Consider the following 18814-nt stretch of genomic DNA (forward strand, 5'->3'; position numbering starts at 1 on the left):
TGTATGTGACTAAGGATTGGTGTACATGAGTGTGATGCCCACAGAAGCCAGAAGATGGCATCAGAGACCCTGGACCTGGAGTTAAGAGGAGGGGGAGCTGATAGTCATGAGTGCTGATAACCAAATGTGGTCCTCACCAAGAGCAGGAAGTTCTCTCACAGCACCAAATCTCCAGTCCAACAGATTTTCACAGTAACTGAAAAATGCCGGCCAAGTACTTGTGAAATAATGCTTAGCTTGCAGGGTGTGATTATCTCAAAGATATTACAAGCAAAGACAAAAAGGCCCTGAATGAGGCCCTCACAAAGTGCCCACTGCCTCTAGCTCCTGTCCCTAACTACAGGTCCTTTGAGACCCTGGGTCCCCTAAGATGATCTTTGTTAGCAACCAAAGAGCTGCCATTTTGGTCTGCTGACTTTCCAAATGAATCTTTTCCCTGCCCCACTACTGTCCTGGAGTCACCGACATTTGAGGATAGCATCTACACCCGCTTGACTAACACTATCGGGATTTCTATTTAAAGGAGGTAAAACAGGCAGACTGAGAAATAACACACTACGTGGGGCCTTCAGAAAACAAGCTATTACTTTTGATCTGTTTACATCTGACAGTGTCTCGGGACAATTAGGTTAAAAAAGCAAACCCCTGCCTGGAAACTAATACTGATTTGTAATTACCTCTTTTTCTGCTTGTAAAGATCCTTGCACCTACTCTTTCCTCCAGAACAATTTTCAAGGAAACTTGTGTTGATTCCCTAGTCTAAGTCACTCACATACAGCTCAGAATAAATTTTTGTAAAAGAGACAAGTAGCCCGGGTTAGCCTAGAACATGTTAAAGACTCCAGGGCTGGCCTCAAACTCAGGGCAACACTCCTACCGTAGGTGCTGTTATTTCGAGAATGAGTTGCTATGCCCAGCTTTTAATATTGGGGGTTGGGTGCTGGGAGAGGAGGAACTGGAACCCAGGGACTTGTGAGTGCTAAATATCATTTACCACTCAACTTCATCCCCAGACCGTATTTTACTTTAAAGCAGAGATGGCACTTTTGTCTGTGCAGGTCATTTTCTTAAATCACCACACACATTACAACGGGGTACATGGAGGGTGTTCTAAGAATAGCAATGGACTTTTCTGGTTTTTTGAGTTTCTCTGTGTAACAGCTCTGGCTGTCCTGGAACTTGCTCTGTAGACCAGCCTGGTTTCGAACTCACAGAGATCCACCTGCCTCTGTCCCTCGAGTGCTGGGATTAAACGTGTGCGCCACCACTGCCCCGCTGGACTTTTTTTCCAGCTAGCTCTCTCTAAATTAAGTCTAAACACTTTATTTTTAAGATTTGCTAAGGAGAGCCAAGGCCCGGAGCGTGCTAGGAAGACCCTCTACTATTGCACTACGCCCCTGAGTCTGAAACAGACTCGTCCTTCAGGTCAAGACCCAAACTACCAGCTCCAAACGCACACAGCTAAGTCGGCGTTCTGGTCAGTCTCACACTGACCGCTTTCCCTCAAACCATTACCCACTTCCGGCCTAGAGCGCGGAGGCCCGGAAGCTGCTCCTGCGCATGCGCGTCGCTCTCGCCCTCTCAGAAGCGGTGAGCTTGCTGACGTCACCGCCAAACTGGCTCGCTCAGACACCGGCGGGAATTTTTCAAAATGGGAGCAGCGAGGCGCCGCCCAGGCCTCCGGAGGTACCGGGGGTACCTTTCGGTGGCGGCGGCGGCGTCGTCAGCGGCGGCGGCATAGGAAGGACAGCCTGATGGGCGCCAAGACCCTCTGGCTGTTCGGAGCGCTGCCTCGGAGGGACTGCGAGACGGCCGAGGCCGGGGCGCCCGCGGCCCGGGAACATGGCGGCGTGCATCGGGGAGCGGATCGAGGTGAGGCGGGCAGACGGGGAGCTGACGGAAGGTCGGGGTGAGGCTCGGTCCAGACGCGGGTGGAGCGGGGCGGACGGGCGCAGGCGCTGCCCGGGGCTCGGGGGCTCGCTTAGGTGAGCTGGGGCCCCGCGGGCGAACGGAGGCGGGCGGGTGCTGTGTCGGAGAGGCTGGCGGAGCGGCCCGCCCCTCGGAGCCTCCCCTCCTCTCCTCCCTCTCCCCGCTCCCGTGGGGCGTGATACCCAGCAGGTGTGTCACCAGCTGTGGGCCCCGCCCGGTCCTCATCCCTAGGCGTCGGGGCCACTCTCCCGCCTCCAAAGCCGCGCTTGGGGAGCCGCTCCGCCTGCCCCTCCCCGGGGATGGCGGTTACCGTGGCGGGAGCGGCGGCGGGAGCCGGATGGACGGGAGGAGGGAGCCGAGCTAACCAGCTCATTAGAGGGCTCAGTCTCCTTCCCGTCGCGCGCTCAGCAAGTCCCGCGGAGCGACAAGATGCCTGCCACCCCAGGCACCTGCATCATCGAGGTCTGATGGCTGCTTGAACCTTGTCCTCTTTCCTCTCTGTCCTTTTTACCAGATTTATTCCAGTTCCTACCCAACTTTCTTACTTTCTAGTTCTGCGAGTCAAACATCTAATCTTTAATTTTTTTTTTTTAAAAGGACTTTAAGGTTGGAAATCTACTTGGTAAAGGATCATTTGCTGGAGTCTACAGAGCTGAATCCATTCACACCGGTTTGGAAGTTGCAATCAAAATGGTAAGAATGTGTTAGTGAACCCTTCTCCAGTATTTTGCAAGGTTCTGGAAAGGCATGCTATTTAAAATATCACAGTCATTATCAACTAGAGCCTGTGCACACTACCACCCTACTGTGTGTGTGTGTGTGTGTGTGTGTGTGTGTGTGTGTGTAGAATACATTACCTAACCAAAAGACAGTGTTACTAAGTTCAGCAGCTGAACTTAAGGACATCTAAGAGACCCTTAACCTTGCTTACCTGAAGGTTTTATACATTTTGTTACTGTGAATACTTAAGGTGATGGGAAGACGTCCGGACAATTTATTTAATATATTTTGCTTATGTGTGGCTATAGTAATCTAAACTACCATTATTGTCGAGCATGGTGGTGCATGCCTATAATCCCAGCTCTGAGGAGGTGGAAAAAGGAAGATGAGAAGTCCAAAGCCAACCTCTGTTAATAACAGAAATGTATTGGACATGCTGCAAATTCTTTCAATAGGTACATTCAATAGGTGCAAGGGTGGAAAATAGATAAGAGTAAGTTGACTTTAAAGATATATAAAAAGAACAATTTTAGATTGATATTTGGGCTTTCATCTGAGCTTAGGGATATAAGCTTGGTGATAGAGTACTTTTCTCTTGCGTGCACAAGGCCCTGGGTTCAAACCAAAGGATCATTAACGTCAAATAAATCTGTCCTCTTATGTTTAGATTGACAAGAAAGCCATGTACAAAGCTGGAATGGTTCAGAGAGTCCAAAATGAGGTGAAAATCCATTGCCAGTTGAAACACCCTTCTGTTTTAGAGGTGAGATACAGGTGTATGGAAGCAATTGGGAAATGTTTTGGAGGTGAGATACAGGTGTATGGAAGCAATTGGGAAATGTTTTGGAGGTGAGATACAGGGTGTATGGAAGCAGTTGGGAAAGCTGGGTGTTTGTGTCATTGACTGCGCCCTCTTCTGTTTCAGCTTTACAATTACTTTGAAGATAACAATTACGTATACCTGGTGTTAGAGATGTGCCATAATGGAGAAATGAACAGGTATCTAAAGAACCGGATGAAACCTTTCTCAGAAAGTGAAGGTAGGTGTCTTCTTTGGGATGAGGTAGTTTTTCTCTTTTTTTCTTTTTGTTTGGTAAACACTTGACTTTTGAAGGTGTTTTGAAAAATGTGCTATTTTGTAATATTTAGTAAAAAAAAAATGTTTTATGTGTTTGAGACAAGGACTATTATGTAGCTCTTGCTGTCCTGGAACTCAATATATAGACCAGACTGATCTTGAAGTAACAGGGAGACTCCTGTCTCTGCCTCCCATGTGCTGGGATTGAAGGTGTGTGCCTCTGCACCCAGTTTACTTTTTATATATTTAAATATATAAACTTACATCCCACCAAAGATAATATTTATAATTTTTTTTATTTTACACGTATGGGTTTTTGTCTGTATGTACGTCTGTGAACATGTATGCCTGGTGCCCAAGGAGTGCAGAAGAAGATATTCTGTCTCTGGAACTTGATTGTGAGCCACCATGTGGGTGTCCAGGTTCTCTGAAGATCAACCAGGGCTCTTAACCACTAAGCAATCTTTTCAGCCTCAACAGTTTCTCTTTCTTATTTATTTCTTTAGCTGTGTGTATGAGTATGCATCTGTGTTTTTTGAGACTGCTATGTAATTTTTTTATTAAGACATTATAAAGAAAAGATTATGTTAGCCTGAATTAAACTTAAAAACTTACATGCAACCAGAGATACACCTCCGTCCCACCAACAAAATTTAAGACAAAGATGGAAAGAACCTGTGAAATATATGAGTAATAGGGCTAGGGCTGTAATTCAGTGGTAGCCTGTTTATTCAGCATGCATGCCCTGGGTTCTGTTTTCCACTGATATATTCGTATGTGTGCAGTGTGTATAACTAAAAAATTCATGTTGGAAAATTAAAAGGTGTGCCTTAAAGGGAAAGGATAATCAAATAAGAAACTATAGCTAGGATTTTAATGTAATATTCTGGCATGTGTACTAGGTTTTTTTCATGTATTCTAAACATTGGATTTTCCAGAACTTTTGAATTGTCTTTTTTTCCGTCTTCACAGCTAGGCACTTCATGCACCAGATCATCACAGGAATGTTGTATCTTCATTCTCATGGCATATTACACCGGGACCTCACACTCTCTAACATCTTACTTACACGTAATATGAACATAAAGATTGCTGACTTTGGACTAGCAACGCAGTTGAAAATGCCACATGAAAAGCACTACACACTGTGTGGAACTCCTAATTACATTTCACCAGAGATTGCAACTCGAAGTGCCCATGGACTTGAATCCGACATTTGGTCACTGGGCTGTATGTTTTATACATTACTTATTGGAAGACCACCTTTCGACACTGATACAGTCAAGAACACATTGAATAAAGTAGTATTAGCAGATTATGAAATGCCAGCCTTTTTGTCACGAGAGGCCCAGGACCTCATCCACCAGTTACTTCGTAGAAATCCTGCAGATCGGTTAAGTCTGTCTTCTGTGTTGGATCATCCTTTTATGTCACGAAATCCTTCGAAAAGTAAAGACTTGGGGACTGTAGAGGATTCAATGGATAGTGGGCATGCCACAATTTCCACAATGACAGCTTCTTCCAGTACCAGTTTGAATGGTAGTTTACTTGACAGAAGAAGAGTTTTGATTGGTCAGTCACTTCCAAATAAAATTACTGTATTTCCAAAAAATAAGAATTTAAGTGACTTTTCTTCAGGAGATGGAAGCAATTTTTGTATGCAGTGGGGAAACCCAGACCAAGAAACTAGTGATAGGGGACGGGGAAGAGTAATCGAAGATGCAGAAGAAAGGCCACATTCTCGATACCTTCGCAGAGCTCATTCTTCTGATAGATCCAGCACTTCTAATCCATCTCGAGCAAAAACTCACTCACTAGAACGATGTCATTCAGTAGAAATGCTTTCAAAGCCCAGAAGATCCCTGGATGAAAATGAAGAAAGGTATTTCCCCACAAACAGCAGAATCAGTTTTTTTAATTTCCTTAAAGACAAAACAGCCAATACTTGTAGATCTTTTGTAAGACATAATAATGACCAAGCACTGTAAGGATAATTCAGTCAAAAGCATTTTGATGAACAATTGTATAAGCACAGATAGAAAGCTGCATCTAAACAAGGTGGGAAGATAGAATTAGAATTACAATCTTGAGCCAGGCATAGTGGCACATGTCCTACAATTTGGAAGACACAGGCAGAAGGTTCATGCAGCTGAATCCAGTCTATGTGGCAGCAAGTTCTAGTCTTTTTTTCAAAACAAAGTCTTTTGTGTTATTAATGTTGGTTAAGGTCTCTTAAGTGCATATAAGCTTATTATATATGCTCAGTGGGAGAACATGCATAGTGCCTTCATGTCAGTCCTCAGCACTGCAAAAAAACCCTATATGTTCATAAATATATTTAAATTTTTAGGTATGTTATTTACAGCAGATCTCTAGCACAACATACTATTTATTGAGCAGGTTTGTTCCCTATAAGATTAATAGTTGCTGCATGTATAAAATTAATAGTTGCTGAGGCTTAGTGAGGAGGAGCTGTGGTACTGACTAATTTTTGTGCCTAAGTGGGTTTTTGTGTGTAATTTTTTATTATTTGAAATATAAACTTCTAGAAGATTAGATACAGTTGTGCCATTATAGTGCCATGGCGTTTTGGCATAGGAATTTTAGAGATGATTATACAAATACTGTTTTCTACAGTTATTATCAAGATTCGAGTATCCAACCCTCTTCTAGGTTTCTGCCTTAAAATGTTTAGTGTGTAGGAATTCTGCTATCATAGAACACATAGTGTGTATGTATGTAGCCCCAGGTTCTGTCTCCCCAGTCCCTCTTTCCCCCATAATTGATTTATGAGATTTTTTTTTCCCCTCTTTAGTTCCAATCATCATTGCCTAGGAAAAACTCCTTTTCCATTTGCAGACCAGACGCCTCAGATGGAAATGGTACAGCAGTGGTTTGGGAATCTGCAAATGAATGGTGAGTTTTTAATAGGAGTATTTAATCAAATTTTAATGGCCTTGAACCTGCTAAACATTGCAGTTTTCTTATATCTAAGAAAACAGTTCCAATAAATTTCAATAAAATGTATTATAATAATAAACACTTAACATTTATGAATATTTAACCTATCTGTTCTTAATATTCATGGTATATGATTAATTTGTTAAGTTCTCATTACAAATATTAAGAAGAAAGCTATACATGAGCAAAGTGTACACAACTCAGTTTGCACTACTGATCTGTGATTAAGTAGAACAAGGATTCTCAAGTAGTCCTTGCTCAGGCTGGACCTTTAAGCCTATTCTGGTGAAACTTGTGTCAAAAACTGCTGTTATCGATGCCCATGAAGCAATCAGAGGATGCCTGACTTTACTTGTGAGAAGCTGATGGGAGAATTTTAGTTTTCCAATAGTTCCTCATATTGAAATACACAGCTAAAACCTTAAACATTTAAGCAGCTGTCCCTAGGTCATTATTAAGACTGGAGATTAAGTGTCTCTCATTAATGAACAACACTCACAGAAGGTAGGTGGGAAATAGTGGTGGGAAAAGAGAATTAAAAGGCAGCATCTGGAGGAGATCGTCTTTCACCATGGTGTAGTGTGGAGTGTGAGATAATAGCTCTCATGAGGCAGACTTGTTATGCCCTGTCAAGAAATAGGATTTTCGTTAGACTAAAAGGGAATTAATCTGACCATATGTGCTTACTAGTTGTTTGCATGTTTTTTAAACTACAAAACTGCCCTGGAGTTAGTTTTGCATTCTTATACTTATTTACAGGTTATTTTTACTTGGTAATATGGGCTTTTCTGAGATGGAAAAATAAACCTTATATAAATATATAATCGTTGTGCTTTAATTTTTAAGTATTTTACTTGATAGAAAGTATTTTCCCTTATAATGAGACTGTGAGGACAAGAAGCTTTACAATCATTTAAGATAAAATTATGAAAATTCTGAGAGTTTATCCTGAAGAACTAGAGTTTTATATAACTGATGATTTTAAGGCTTTAAAAAAAAGAGCATCAGGACATGGTGGCCCATGCCTTTAAATACACCACTTGGAAGACTGAGGTATAGGGACCATGACTTCAAGACCAGCTAGGCTACATAAGTGAGACCGTGTCTCAAAAAAAAAGAAGTAAAATAAAATTTACCACAGAGAGTTTTATATAATTAAATTATTTATTTAAGGCCCTTTTAAAAATGGGAACTCTAGCCTGGAGAGATGACTCGGTGGTTAAGAACACCTGCTGTTCTTCCTTGAAGACCCAGGTTTGGTTCCCAGTATCCACACAGGTTCCTCACAGACACTCCAGTTCCAGGAGGTCTGGTAGCTGAGCACTGCGTGTACATAGCACACATGTACACACAGAGGCCCACAGACACATGCATCAACAAAATTCTTTAGAAGTAAACTCTGAAAACCACATGAAATATGGTGTAGAATTCAGTAAGACTGCAATAGGTGCAAACAGGGATACTGAAAGGAGTCAATGTTTTGCTTTTAGTTGAACATTTTCTAAGTAGAGATGTGATAAAACAATCTTTATATTAAAAGAATCTGCTTATTTTTATCAGAACCCCTTCTGATGAACATTGACTTGGCTTTGCTTTGAATGAAAATTTGATTTCCCAAGCATTGGTTGCGCTCCCAGCACTGAGGAGGCAGAGGCAGGCGAATTTCTGAGTTCAAGGACAGCCAGCACTACACAGAGAAACCCTGTCTCGTAAAACCAAGGAAGAAAGAAAAATTGATTTCATATTAGTACATTTTCATAGCCATAAGAATACTAAAAGTTTTTCAACCTGACTTAAATGTTCCTCTAACTACTTTTTGACTTTATTAAGAGCTCATTTTCTTAGTAGCTTCTTTTTTAAAAAGAAATTTCATATAAAGTTATAAATAGTAAAACAGTTACTGTGTAAGAAATTAGCATGGCTATCATTTCAGTACACAGTTCCCGTTTGGCAAAGAACAACTACAACTTACTGATTAAAGAAACCTATAATATACATTTATAATTGACTTTTTTCTATTGTTAAAAGATGCTATTTAGAGTCAGGGTGTGGTGCAACATGCCTTTAATCCTTTAAACCCGGGAGGCCAAGGTAAGCCCATCTGTTGAGTTCCAGGATATTCAGAGCTACATAGAAAGACCATCCTTCCTGCTATGCTCTTATAATTACATTGTGCTACATTTTACTGAACTGATTTTTTTAATGTATATTTTAGCTCATTTAGGAGAAACTAATGAGCACAACACCGTTGGACCAAATAGAGATTTCCAGGGCTATCCAGATTCACGGGACATGTTAAGAAATGCTTGGACTGATACGAGAGCCAGCAAGAATGCTGATACTTCTGCTAATGTTCATCCTGTGAAGCAGCCGAGTACCACGAAGTACATGACTGCATATCATAGTAAACCTGAGATCGTGCAACAAGAGCTGCTCTTACATACTCGTTCTGAACAAAGCAAGAATACAAGTATGGAATCAACGTTGGGTCACCAGAAACCGACCTTACGAAGCATTACATCTCCGTTGATTGCTCACAGATTAAAACCAATCAGACAAAAAACAAAAAAGGCTGTGGTATGTCAATTATTTTTGTAAGTTACTATTTGACATTTTCCTTGGAATACAATTCTTAAGTGTGATCTTTTTAGTTCCTATGATATCTTTGGAATTTGAGATATATAAACTTAACATTCAAGAAAAAATTGAGTATCCATGGAAAAATGCCTTTGTTTCCCTCTAGTTTCGATAGGTAATATTGGGGGGTTTTTTTGTGTGTGTATTTAAGAGTTTCCAGTAGGTAATCCAGGCTGGCTTTGGATATTCTGCCTCCGTCTCATGAACACTGCGAGTACAGGTATATACTACCACCCTGCCTACTACCCTCTAGCTTCTGACAATGGCTAGTTGATTCTGATAAGTTTGGAACTTTGAACTTATTGATTTTTTAAATTTATTTATTTCGATTTTTGTGTTTGTGTCTTGCCTACATGTATGTATGGCACTACATGCTTGCTTAGTGTCCAGAGAAGCCAAAAAAGGGGCATTAATTTCTTGGCTTTGAAGTTACAGTTAGATATGCACATAAATTTTGTATGTATGGTTGTAATTGGTATGGTATGTATGTGGATTCTGAGAAATGAACCAAGGCCCTGTGCAAGAACAAGTGCTCTTAACCACTGAACCACCTCTCCAGCCCCTAAATTATTTATATTTAAAAGACAGTTCTGTGAAAATAATACTGGCTGCATGCTACATTAAACACTTTATTTACACCTACAGTTGGTGATGTTCTGCATTTCATTTGAAATCAAAGGTTATATAGAAAATACAATTTAAAAAAAAAAAAAAACAACTAGGGCTGGAGAGATGGCTCAGAGGTTAAGAGCATTGCCTGCTCTTCCAAAGGTCCTGAGTTCAATTCCCAGCAACCACATGGTGGCTCACAACCATCTGTAATGGGGTCTGGTGCCCTCTTCTGGCCTGCAGGCATACAGACAGAACATTGTATACATAATAAATAAATAAATATAAAAAAATAATTAAAGCAATATGCATTTCTGTGTAGAGAAGTCACTGAGTATATGTGATTCCATCTTGATCCTCTTTGTTCTTTGCTTCCCATGTCATCCTATCTTGCCTTTGTTTGGCTCCCCATTGTCTTCAGGGTCCTTGTTCCCCACCCTACCTTCTGTTTGCCTTTTGCTCATTGGTTAGCATTTCACACTTGATTACACATTCTCACCTTTATACCTTCTGGCTCACAGCTGCACCCAACTACATCGCTGTTCTAGACTGCGAAAGTGAAGCAGCTTGGATTTTATGGTTCTGCTATGGTTGAGTACTTTTCCCTCTTAAATATTATGTGCCAGAAGTGTTCTTAAAAAACAATTTATTGATTTTTCTGTTTCCCTAGGTGAGCATCCTTGATTCAGAGGAGGTGTGTGTGGAACTTCTAAAAGAGTGTACATCTGAAGGACACGTGAAAGAAGTTCTTCAGATCTCTAGTGACGGGACTAAGGTAGCGTACTGATTTTATTCACTTGCAATTTTAGGTATGGCATTAAACATTTGGCATTGAGGTCTTTTTACAATATGGTATTTAATCTGTATCTTTGGAATTCACAAACTGAAAAATAAAAATATCTGTAACTAGTAATAAAATTAAAATTTTAGATTAGAATACTTTATTACTTTTAGAAACTATTTTAATGTTTTTCTAAATTAATGCTTAACAGAACTTTATGTATTTTTTGGTAACAAAGGATAATACTTAATAGCATACAATTAGAAGTTTTATTTATTTTTTAATCAGGTCACTGTTTATTACCCAAATGATGGACGAGGCTTTCCTCTTGCTGATAGACCACCCTTGCCTACTGACAACATCAGTAGGTACAGCTTTGACAATTTGCCGGGTATGTACATTTTCAGGACATGGATTGAGATAATAGATTTATATGCACATAAATTTTGTATGTATGGTTGTAAATTGTAACTACGTTGGCTTCAGTCTGACTGCTGGTCATATTCTTGTACTTTGTGTCTGGGATGATTTGGTGTACCTTAACCACTCATTGTCCGCTGTTCGTTTGTTATACTGCCACAAGCCCCGTAAGTGAAAACTAGCTCTGCAGCATTAGTAACATCAGAACTGTTGTTTAGTTATTGGTCTATCTGGAGTCATCAAAAATTACAGCATGAAGTATCTAGTTTTGAGAGAGAGAGAGAGATTATATAAGAGATTATATATATAGTATAGTTGAATTGTTGGTAACTGGCTGCCTCCTGCATAAGTTTCTAGAAGCTGTGATTTGGAGGAATAACTACTAAATAAACACATCTTGTTTTCAAAAACAAGAAAGCTGTCTAACCTTACCAGAAATCTGAATGCAGATATAACTGTATGTTTAGTCGATTCTTTCTTCTGTAATATTATGTGTGTTTTTATTCTTCAGAAAAATACTGGCGAAAATATCAGTATGCTTCTAGATTTATTCAGCTCGTGAGATCTAAAACTCCCAAAATCACTTATTTTACAAGATATGCTAAATGTATTTTGATGGAGAATTCTCCTGGTGCTGATTTCGAGGTTTGGTTTTATGACGGTGAGTATAATACATGTGATCCAGATTTATGGTTGTACATCCAGCAGTTCATCTGTAATGTATGAGATATAGTCCTCTTGGCTGCTTAGCTTGCATCAGTTCATAACATAAACTGCATGAAAAGCATTATCCATATCTTCCTTGAAACCCAAGTCTCTGAGCATTCTCTGTCTCTCTCCATGAAGGGTTCCGATGTGCACATCCCAGCACATGATTCCAGCTATCCCTGCTATTTTGTGTGAGTGCTATGTCTGTAGGCAGTCAGGTCAGACACATGCTGAAAAGAGAAAATGGTGCCTTATCTTTGTTGGATACTTGAAGTGCCATTTTACAAATGATCAATAAATGATGTGAATAACTTTTCTGACCACCATTATGTACTAGTATAGTAATTCAGTATAGGAACAGTAAAAAAAAAACTGAAAAAGAATGGTTTTGTGCTTAATTTTCAGGAGCCAAAATACACAAAACAGAAGATTTAATTCATGTGATTGAAAAAACTGGCAAATCTTACACTTTAAAATGTGAAAGTGAAATTACCAGCTTGAAAGAGGAAATGAAAATATATATGGACCATGCTAATGAGGTATGTACTTGTTTTTCATCCAACTAACAATCACATGTTAAAGCCGTGAACTACTGACGAGGCAATCTTCTCTGTAATAGGGTCATCGTGTCTGCTTGGCACTAGAATCTGTAATCTCAGCAGAGGAAAAGAGAAGCAGGAGCTCTTCGTTCTTCCCAATAATTGTAGGAAGGTAAAAGCTTAAAATTCCTAACTATGGCTAAAATGTTTAAGATGCAATTGGGACATTTCATTATAAATGATGTTTAAAGTTGCAGCATGGTGACACACTCCATAATCCTGGCACCTAAGAAGTAGAGGCTGGAAGAATTGGAGGCCACTGTACCTCAAAACAGCTACAAGGGCCAGTGAGATGGCTCACTGGGTAAAGTGCTTGAAATGCAAGCTTTAATAACCTAAGCTTAATCCCTGAAACCCATATAAAACTGAAGGCAAGAATTTACTCCAGTGATCATTCTTTAACCTCCAGACATACATACTCTGGAGCATATATGTGCCTATATTCCCATACGATTTACACATATATTCATAGTAAATAAAATTGAAATTTAAAAATTTAACTAGCTAGGTGTGGTGACATACACCTTTAATTTCGGCACCAGAGTGGCAGAGACAAGTGGATCTCTGAGTTCAAGGCCAGCCTGCTCTACATAATGGAACCCTGTGTCGAACACATACACACAAACTAAATAAATGTTTAGTTCTCTGTATTTTGAAAAGTTTTAGGTAACTATAGCAGTACCTTTCTCTTTCCTTCAGAAAACCTGGTAATACTAGTTCACCTAAAGCCTTATCACCACCTCCTGTGGACCCAAGCTACTCAAAGGGAGAGCAAGCATTACCCAGCAGATTGAACATGAACAGTGCGACATTTCCCGCACAGGCACCAGTACTCAACCCTTCTGTAAGTAAACATGTATCACATGCAGCCCTTATATAAAGTGAGGGTGTGGGTTGTGGGTACAGCTCAGGTGTAAAATATATGCTTAACATGTGTCCATAGGTTAGATCCCAGCACCACCCAGAAAAATACATCATCACCTACTGACTGGGCCTCACTGAGCTATTTTGCAATATGCCTGCTTGACTTAGCCAAAGGTCCTTGCATGTGCTCTCAGCTGCTTTATGGCTCACGCTCACAAATGAGTAATTAGCCGGGCAGTAGTGGCACATGCCTTTAATCCCAGCACTCGGGAGGCAGAGACAGGCAGATCTCTGTGAGTTTGAGGCCAGCCTGGTCTACAAGAGCTAGTTCCAGGACAGGAACCAAAAGCTATGGAGAAACCCTGTCTCGAAAAATCAAAAAAATGAGTAATTAGATTTCCCCAGTGAACTGCCATACCAGTAAAGACTATACAAATGTACACGCTCCTCCTCTCCCTTACTGTTTGTAGACTGCTACAGCTGAAGGACTCGGCCACACAGCCACCTCCACAGGAGCAAGTTTCTCTTCTTCCAGTCTTCCCAAATCAGCGCAGCTTTTGAAATCTGTTTTTGTGAAAAATGTTGGTTGGGCTACACAGGTAAGATGTTTCTGAGAAAGATGATTTCCTCACTGTAGACCTCTTGACTTTTTCATTGATTAAATTATTACCCAATAATATAAATTATTTTAACAACTTCTCTTTTCCAGGAATTTTTTAAGTATATTTTTTATGGGATATATTCCTAAAAAGAGTTTGGCTTTTTTAAAATTGGTATATATCAGAAGCTTCTGATACTGATATCAGGTAGCCTGCAGTTTAAATGATGTCATGATAAGGGTTGTGCAGAGTAGTGAATGTCTAGGATATTTGAAATTGCAGAAATGAAATCAACATTGAATTGAAATTTGCAAAACTATGTCAGTGTATATTACATTGTATATGTTATCAGAAGGTTTGAAGTTTGGAAATTTTGGAGTATGGCGTGTGTATTTTTACTTAACAATTAAGTAAAAATTGACTCTAGTACTTCATGGGGTTTGTTGACATTTGTTGAGTACCACCTACTATGTGGTCCAGTGTTTCTCACATTGTCTAGTTTGTTCCCTAAAGTAATCTGGTAAAACTTACGCTAGTTTGCCTTTTAAAGACAGTAAAATTACAGTTTTTTATAATGATGGATTGATGAGCATAGTCCTGCAGTGTGTGTAACTGTAGTCTGATGTGAATACAGGGCTATTTTGGTCAGGTGGCCATACTGTTTTCACCTATACCACATGTCTTTCCATTTGTAGTAGAAAACTTTCAGTAGCTAAGAGATAAAATAGGGGAGCTTTTGTCATTCAGTACTATCTTGGGAAAATGGCTATATGGAAAAAACAACTGCATAAATAACCCAGTGGCTATTTGTGAGAAACCAAATTTATTGAGTCATTTTAATACTGTGGTGCCTTAGCCACTAGAAGAATGATCTGAAGAGAAAAAAGGAAAATAGTATTTTCGGTGCTTAAAATAATTAGAAACTCAAATTTGCAATTATTGGAGACAGTTGTCTTATACACTGTATTGGGTCTAGGTGTATTCGCACATGCCTAGAATCCTGATATTTAGGAAGTAGAAGCAAGAGTGAACTCAATGCCAGTCTGGGCTATGTAGTGAGTGAGACCCTGCCTTAAAAATGAACTGTGGAGCTAGAGAGACAGCCCCATGATCAAGAGCACTTGCTGAATAAAGTTTTATTCTACATGGCAGCTCACATCTGACTGTAACTCGAGTTCTAGGGGATCTGATGCCCTCTTCTGACCTCTTTCAGGTTCTGTGAGCAAGCTGCATAGACACATAACATGAAGGAAAAACACCCATAGGCATGAAAATAAAATAACTAAGTATGATGTGTGCCTTTAATCCTAGAACTGTTAAGGCAGAAGCAGGTAGATCTCTGTGAGTTCACAGCCAGCTAGTGCTAATACTGAGGCTATTTCAAAAGGGGTGGGGTCGGATGGGATGGGGGAATCTAAAACACTGAATGAATAAAACAAAACTTTATAGAACACATTTTAAGCTAGCCCTTAAAAACTGCAACTTGTGCTAGGCAATGGTGGCATATGCCTTTAACCCCAGCACTTGGGAGGCAGAGGCAGGCAGATCTCTCTATACCGGCCTGGTCTACAGAGTGAGTTCCAGGACAGCCAGAGCTGTAGAGAAAATCCCTGTCTCAAAACCACCACCAACCCTACCCCACCCCTGCCAAAAAAAAAAAAAAGTTGTGTCTTCTGTATAGTTATTTTCTGTCTTCCATATAGTCATTTTCTATGTCTTCTGCGTAGTCATTTTCTATGTCTTCTGCGTAGTCATTTTCTATGTCTTCTTGCTTTTCTAGCTAACTAGCGGAGCTGTGTGGGTTCAGTTTAATGATGGGTCACAGCTAGTGGTCCAAGCAGGAGTATCTTCCATCAGTTACACATCACCAGATGGTCAGACAACTAGGTAAGTTTTTACAGCGCTGGGTCGGATTCAGTGCTTACTCATTTTCCTTTCTCTATACTTTGAAATAAGTGGCTTGATACGCTTAGTGTTTTGGCAGTTTTTATTTACACTATTCATAATCAACTCAAGTGGTAGGATTTCTTTGAATTTCATTGAATAACCCTATTCAGTGTATATATAGATTATTTACTTAAAAGAACATGGAGGGGCCAGGTGTGGTAGTGCATACCTTTAATTCTAGCACCTAGGCGACAGAGCTTAAAACCAGCCACATCTACATAAAGACTTCCAGGCTAGCCAGATGCAACACAGTAAGACTCTTTTTCAAAAACCAAACACAAAGGACATGGAGGGCTGGAGAGATAGCTCAGTTGCTAAAGTACTTGCTTTGCAAGCAGGACTTTAATTCAGAGCCCCAGCCACCCATGAAAAAGGTAAGGCAGGGGCTGGAGAGATGGCTCAGAGGTTAAGAGCACTGGCTGCGCTTTTAGAGGTCCTGAGTTCAATTCCCAGCAACCATATGATGGCTCACAACCATCTGTACTGAGATGTGAGATCTGGCGTGCGGGCATACATCGAGGCAGAATGTTGTATACATAATAAATAAATAAATCTTAAAAAAAAAGAAAAGAAAAAGGTAAGGCAGTATGCACCCTGGGGACAAGCTGATTCTTGGCTCACAGGTCACCCAATCTAGTCAAATAGGTAAGCCTCAGTTTCTGTGAGAAACCTAGTCTCAAAGTGATTGAGATAGACATCTAACATTGACCTGAGGCTGGATGTGGTGGCAGTGCATAGACCATCAATCAGCAGGAGTGTCAGTAGGAGTTAGAGACCATCCTTGGCTACATGGCAACCAACCTGGGTTATATGAGACCCATTTCAAAGAAGCCTAAATTAACTAAATAAACTTGGTTGTTTTTTCCAAATAAAAGTTATATCACAGGCTGGAAAGGTGACTCAGCAATTAAGAACACTGCCTGTTCTTCCAGAGGTCCTGAGTTCAATTCCCAGCAACCTCTTCTGGCCTGCAGGCATATATGCAGGCAATCTTTTTTTTTTTTTTTTTTAAAGTTATATCCCAACTTTTGAAAGCGTTTTAAGACTTATTGTTTATGGTAGGTATTGAACCTTGGCCTTGTGAATGCTTTGCAAGCCCTGTAACTGAACTGTTCCACCAGTACTAACGATCATTTTTGAAGGCCAGCCACTAGTCCTCACAATATGTAAGTGCTGTCTCTGAATATTTAACTAATCACAGATCAAAAATATTTATTTAAAAAAGTACTATGCTTGTACTGAGTATATATACCTATGAAACAAAAGTGTTCTGTTTTTGAAAGAAACAAATTGCATACACTTCAGTTGATTTTTGGAATTCTAGTAAGTGTATTTTCTTACCTCTTGTCTTTAAATGAGAGAAATGTGCTTTTGAGTATTCTCTTAAGGTCTAAGGATTGAAGTTGTTTGTTTTTCTGCTTCATTTAGGTATGGAGAAAATGAAAAATTGCCAGAATACATCAAACAGAAATTACAGTGTCTTTCGTCCATCCTTCTTATGTTTTCTAGTCCAGCCCCTAGTGTTCACTAACTAAAGTCCTTTCAGATGTCTGTATTTAATAAATGACTTTGTTTGGCTTTCAAGTAAAGTGAGTTTTTTTTAGTTTACTATGACTTCAGAAAGCCTTTCTATTAAACAGAATTATAATCTGTATCATAAAAAAATATGCTAAGAAGACAAAATAGAATAAAATTTTCATTACCAAATACAGTGGTGATGAAATAAACTAGGACATCTGATTTTTCTCCGAGTACATAATCCCTCACTCAGACTTTGTGTGCTCATGTTTGTACTGCACTAAACTTTGTGTGCTGTGTTTGTTTTTGTTGTTTCTGTACTAGTAAGACAGTGAGAATCATGGACAAATCAGCCTGTAGTTTTGAAGATGTAAATAATGTATATATAAGCAGTATATAAACATGTATATTTTATATTTATTTTTGTAGCGCTTGTGTGTGATTAAATATTTCTGCAAATACATTTTATAAAATAAACACATTGGTAAGTTTACTTTTTATTTGGTTAAATACTTGTTTTAAAATAGGTTGATCATTCTTAAATTTTGTTTGCTGTTTAAGAACCCCCCCCCCCCATATTTATTTTTTGAGACTGGGCTTTTATTGGTTTAACCCACTGATTGTCTTTTCTATCTTCTCTTACTCCCACCTTCCATCTGCTGGACGTTCCTTCATAGCCCCGGGAGAGATGAGGTTACTGGGCAGACAAGACATGGGACCTGAAGGAGACTTGGGGTGATAGCGTGGCTGCTAGGCAGTCAGAGAAAACATCTGTCTGCGCAGAGGGAGGCTATTAACCTGCACAGGCCCCTCTGGAAAGTCAACAGAGAAGAACTTGGCTAGCAGCTCCTACTGTGCCCTTTATAGGCACCTTGTGTTAAGTTCTATTTCACCCACAGTGGTCAGAAGAGGTCAGATACCCTGGGTCTGAGTTACAGGCAGTTGTGAGCCACTATGTTGGTTCCAAGTCCACCATAAGAGTAAGCATACTAATCCTCTGGACCAGATTAAAATGTGAAGTCTTAATCCTATAAATTAGGTGTTGGGCAGCATTACTGAGGTGTATCATTTGCCTTATATTGAGATTTGATCTACTATGGTCATTTGTAAATGTATTCATAATTACTGTTCATATTTTCTTTGTAATTAGAAGCTTGGATTTAATGAGGAATCCATATTGAACTAATAGGACTTAGCAGTCGCATACTTCAGCCACTTTGGACTGGGTGTGAGTTCTGAGAAGCCTTCCAAAATACCTTACCTCTAGGATGTTTGTAAGTCCTGCCTTCTACCTAAAGTGCATTTCTTCCACCCTAACCCACTCCAGTCATTCTCTTACACCAGGTTGCAGCAAGTCCTTACTTTCCTAGAGGAATTTATTCAGGGTGGGCTCCTTCTGGTCTGTCCTTATATCTTTCATCACCATTGCACAGCCAACCATAAG

General features: G+C 39.9%; 1 protein-coding gene across 2 annotated transcripts; it reads left to right on the forward strand.

Moving 5' to 3' along the window:
- Positions 1-1609: 1609 nt before the first annotated feature.
- Positions 1610-17863, forward strand: Plk4 (polo like kinase 4). 2 transcript variants are annotated; one of them, XM_050138493.1, is made up of 16 exons: positions 1610-1872; positions 2527-2622; positions 3317-3412; positions 3575-3689; positions 4700-5609; positions 6543-6643; positions 8904-9265; positions 10605-10709; positions 11004-11106; positions 11647-11796; positions 12249-12382; positions 12463-12554; positions 13142-13286; positions 13777-13905; positions 15686-15792; positions 17281-17863. In XM_050138493.1, exons 1-16 carry the CDS (start codon positions 1843-1845, stop codon positions 17381-17383), a joined length of 2778 nt encoding a protein of 925 aa, XP_049994450.1. In that variant the 5' UTR covers positions 1610-1842; the 3' UTR covers positions 17384-17863. The 2 variants fall into 2 exon arrangements, with proteins under 2 accessions (XP_049994450.1, XP_049994449.1); XM_050138492.1 differs by lacking the exon at positions 1610-1872 and adding an exon at positions 2177-2391.
- The last annotated feature ends 951 nt before the right edge of the window (positions 17864-18814 follow it).

The sequence above is a fragment of the Alexandromys fortis genome, unplaced genomic scaffold (assembly GCF_014885135.2).
Source record: "Alexandromys fortis isolate MF-2015 unplaced genomic scaffold, M_Fortis_MF-2015_v1.1 scaffold_15, whole genome shotgun sequence".
Lineage (NCBI taxonomy): Eukaryota > Metazoa > Chordata > Mammalia > Rodentia > Cricetidae > Alexandromys > Alexandromys fortis.

Excerpts from the sequence above, each read along its gene's own strand:
- Plk4 (XM_050138492.1), top strand. The coding sequence starts at position 2,359 with ATGCCTGCCACCCCAGGCACCTGCATCATCGAG. Across the intron at positions 5,610-6,542 it reads CTGGATGAAAATGAAGAAAG|TTCCAATCATCATTGCCTAG; the intron begins GTATTTCCCCAC and ends TCCCCTCTTTAG. Across the intron at positions 13,287-13,776 it reads CACCAGTACTCAACCCTTCT|ACTGCTACAGCTGAAGGACT; the intron begins GTAAGTAAACAT and ends TACTGTTTGTAG.